At 60.4% G+C, this 3,060-nt stretch overlaps 1 protein-coding gene across 1 annotated transcript in view; it reads right to left on the reverse strand.

Moving 5' to 3' along the window:
* SARM1 (sterile alpha and TIR motif containing 1) overlaps positions 1-2,279 on the reverse strand; it is a gene marked incomplete at its 5' end in the record, with an annotated part of 3,794 nt that extends 1,515 nt beyond the window's left edge. The window contains 5 exons of the mRNA XM_010076855.1: positions 61-154; positions 273-508; positions 1,014-1,105; positions 1,231-1,443; positions 1,627-2,279. Of these exons, the coding sequence (XP_010075157.1) occupies positions 61-154; positions 273-508; positions 1,014-1,105; positions 1,231-1,443; positions 1,627-2,279 (1,288 nt within the window). The remainder of the gene's footprint in view (positions 1-60; positions 155-272; positions 509-1,013; positions 1,106-1,230; positions 1,444-1,626) is intronic.
* Positions 2,280-3,060: the final 781 nt, after the last annotated feature.

Raw genomic sequence — 3,060 nt, forward strand, 5'->3', positions numbered from 1 at the left:
GGCCACCAGCCTCAGCTCTGGGCCCCAGCCCAGCACCGTAAGGTTGCCTGCAGGACTCACCTGGCCAGCTGCGACCCGGTGCTCCTGCGGTAGCTGATAAATACATCAGTCCCATCAGATGCAGTTTGCAGCGTTATAGGGGAGTGAAGCATTTCTAGGCAGAGCAAACAGCAACCAAAAGTTAAAAGTACCCAACAACTCATCCCAAACAACCCTCGCTACTCGCCCCCACCCGCCTGCTTGGGTGCAGTGAGCGGCCGCGGGAGCCGTACCCCTTGCGGTGGTGAGGATGCGGACGCGGTGGAAGCCCGTGTCGATGTGACAGTCCTCCTGCAGCTGCTGCTCCGTCACCCGGTGCAAGAAGTTGCGGTTGATGCCACATGTCAGCAGGTTGTAGGTGTACTGACGGAACTTGGGGTCGATGCTGCCCAGCCAGTCGGCCAGGTTGCTGCGGTCGCAGGTGGAATAGTTTGCGAAGGTCTTCAGCTCTGTCAGCTCCCGGAAAAACCTGGCAGAGAAGCAAATGAAAGTGTGGGGTGGGGAGGGGGAGCTGCTGGGCCAGGTAGGACCTGGGGACATTTGCTACCACATCTTTTATCTGCACAGGAGAGAGTGCAGCTACATGCCGTGGTGAAGAGTGAGCCAAAGGAATAGAAAAAGAGAAGAACAGCTGCGTGACTGCGGGAGTGTTGGTCCTCAGGGCGTGGTGGTGTGAGGGGCTCAGCTAAGGGAGTAGAAGCTCAGGTAAGTTCCCATCTCTCCGGGTAACTTGCAGGATGCCACCTCCCCTGGGCCATGGGTGGTCCCTCCCCATCCCACACCTCTCCTGTGCATTGGCCCCATTGCAGGAATCCCTCCGGGACCACATACTGCACCGGAAAAGCCCTGGCATTGCAGGTTTTGCATTTTTGAGGATCTCTGTTCCTGTCTTTGCAAGAAGGGAAAGGCACAGATCTTCTCCCTGGCTCTGCCACCATGGTGACGACCATGAGAGAGGCCTGGCGGTGGTCTACCTCTTCCGAGTGATGCTGGACTCCATCCCCAAGTCCTCCTGCAGCTCCTTCTCCGTCAGTCTCAGGAGAATGTCCCCATCCACCTGGTGGTCCTGCCAAGAGAAATCCAGGCTGGAAAGGTCCCAGGAAAAAACTATTGGGGGAGATGCTTACACCTCTACTGCAAGATGGGGCAAAAGGGCACCTCCAGCTGTCCCTTCCCAGCACGCAGCCTTACCAGGAAGCTCTGGCAGTATTTGTTGAATCCGATCTGCTGCAGCCACGTCTGCACCTCGCAGGGTTTCCAGTTGGGAACCGTGGGCAGAATGCGCCGAGGAACCTCCTCCCCTATCATGCGCAGCACCTTTTTGGCCAGGGAGGACGTAGTGCTGCTGGTGGAGTAGCACACTACCCTCTTCAGGCTCTGCGTAGCCCCAATCTCACTGAAAATCTGGGGACACAGAGAGAGGAGACACGGCTTTGCCTTCCCTCCTCCTCCCCACAGCCTGTGCCAGGCCAGCCAGAGGCCAGCCAGAGACCAGGCGAGCTCGGAGCGGAGCAAAGGACACCGAGATGCAGTTGTGGCACCCCTGCCCTTTGGTGTCTCCTTCCTTCAGGCCAACCTACCCTTTACCTTTGTTTTCTTCTGCCGGGTTTTGATGGCAGCCTCGGTGCAGAGGTAGAAGGCAGCGATGCACTGCGCTTCCAGCCGCGAGCTGTCCAGCAAGGGCACCAGCCGCTGCAGGTCCTCTGCCGTCCTCCCCTGGCTGTTGTCACTGCTGCCCAGCATCTCGCAGGCAAACCGCTCGGCATCCAGGGAGGCGATGAACGGCTCCACCAGCGCCAGCGTCCCCGAGCGCTCCACCTCCTTCTCGATTTCTTTGTTGGTGGCCAGCACCGTGATGGCCAGGCACGCGTGCAGGCGGATTAGTTCATCGTCCCTTGAGAACACCAGTGGGAAAAGCCACTCTGCTGTCTTCTTCTCGATCATCAGGCGCTGGTTGGCCTGCCCCCCGTACATGGCGCAGTTGGCCAAGGCCATGGCGCAGTGCCGTAGCACGATGGGGTCCGTCCAGCGGCACCAGTAGAGGATGGCATCCAGGCCTCCGTCAGAGATAAGCTGGAAGCAGGTCTCCTCGGTGTGTTTGAACATGTGCTCCAGGATACCAGAGACGCTCTGCGCCAGCTGGGGAACATCGCGCTCCTTGGCTAAGTTCAGAATCACTCCCAGACCGATGCGAGCGATGCGATCCCTGCAGGAAGGCGAGGCACAGGCAGGTGAGGGCTCTGCAAGGAAGCGGGAAGGGGGACTGGCGTGTGACCCCCCCGTGCTCGGTGGTGTTTGCCCCGTGACAGCCACGTTTCTCTGGGGGACACAGCTGATGGATGCACTGTCAGGCTGCGGCGCAGCATGATGCAGCAGGCTGGTGCTGGAAGAACCTGTCTGGGTCTGATGGAAGAGCTTGGGATGGGGCAGGACAGGGGGTGCATAGCCCAGGACCAGCGTGCCAGCGGCTCTCGTCCTGGAGGCGAGATGCACAGAGCAATCGGCAGCACAGGGCAGGCTAATGCCGGGCTAGATATAGATCTGCTTGCTCAGCTTTCCTGCGTGCGGGTGAGCTGCTGGGTGTTGGGGGGTGAAAACTCGTTTGTCCCTCACCAGTGCTGTCCTCTGGCTGCTCTCCAGGTGGGTGCCAAGCCCAGGACGGGGGTTTCACACCCGGCTGAGCAGCCACGGGGGCAAGCGAGAGACAGGGACCTGCCCGTCCTGAGACGGCAGCGGGGAGGCAGCTTGGAGGAAAGCTGTTTATTTCTTCAGCCCTGCGCTCTCCTAGAAGAGGACAGCAAGAGCCTGGGGGCAGGTGGCCGGTGGCCACCAGCTGCTGCTCAGCCACGGTTGACCTTGAGCCTGTGCTGCGAGGATGGTCTGGGGAAGACACCCAAATGGGGCTGGGGGCATAGAGCGAGGGAGGGGGAAATGATGGGCTGTCCCCTGCCCTCCCAGGAGCCTGCCCGGGGTGGGGGGGCAGCTCCACCTCTGGCCTTAGCAATGACCCGCTTGGAGCCC

Source organism: Pterocles gutturalis, unplaced genomic scaffold (assembly GCF_000699245.1).
Source record: "Pterocles gutturalis isolate BGI_N339 unplaced genomic scaffold, ASM69924v1 scaffold6983, whole genome shotgun sequence".
Taxonomy (NCBI): domain Eukaryota; kingdom Metazoa; phylum Chordata; class Aves; order Pterocliformes; family Pteroclidae; genus Pterocles; species Pterocles gutturalis.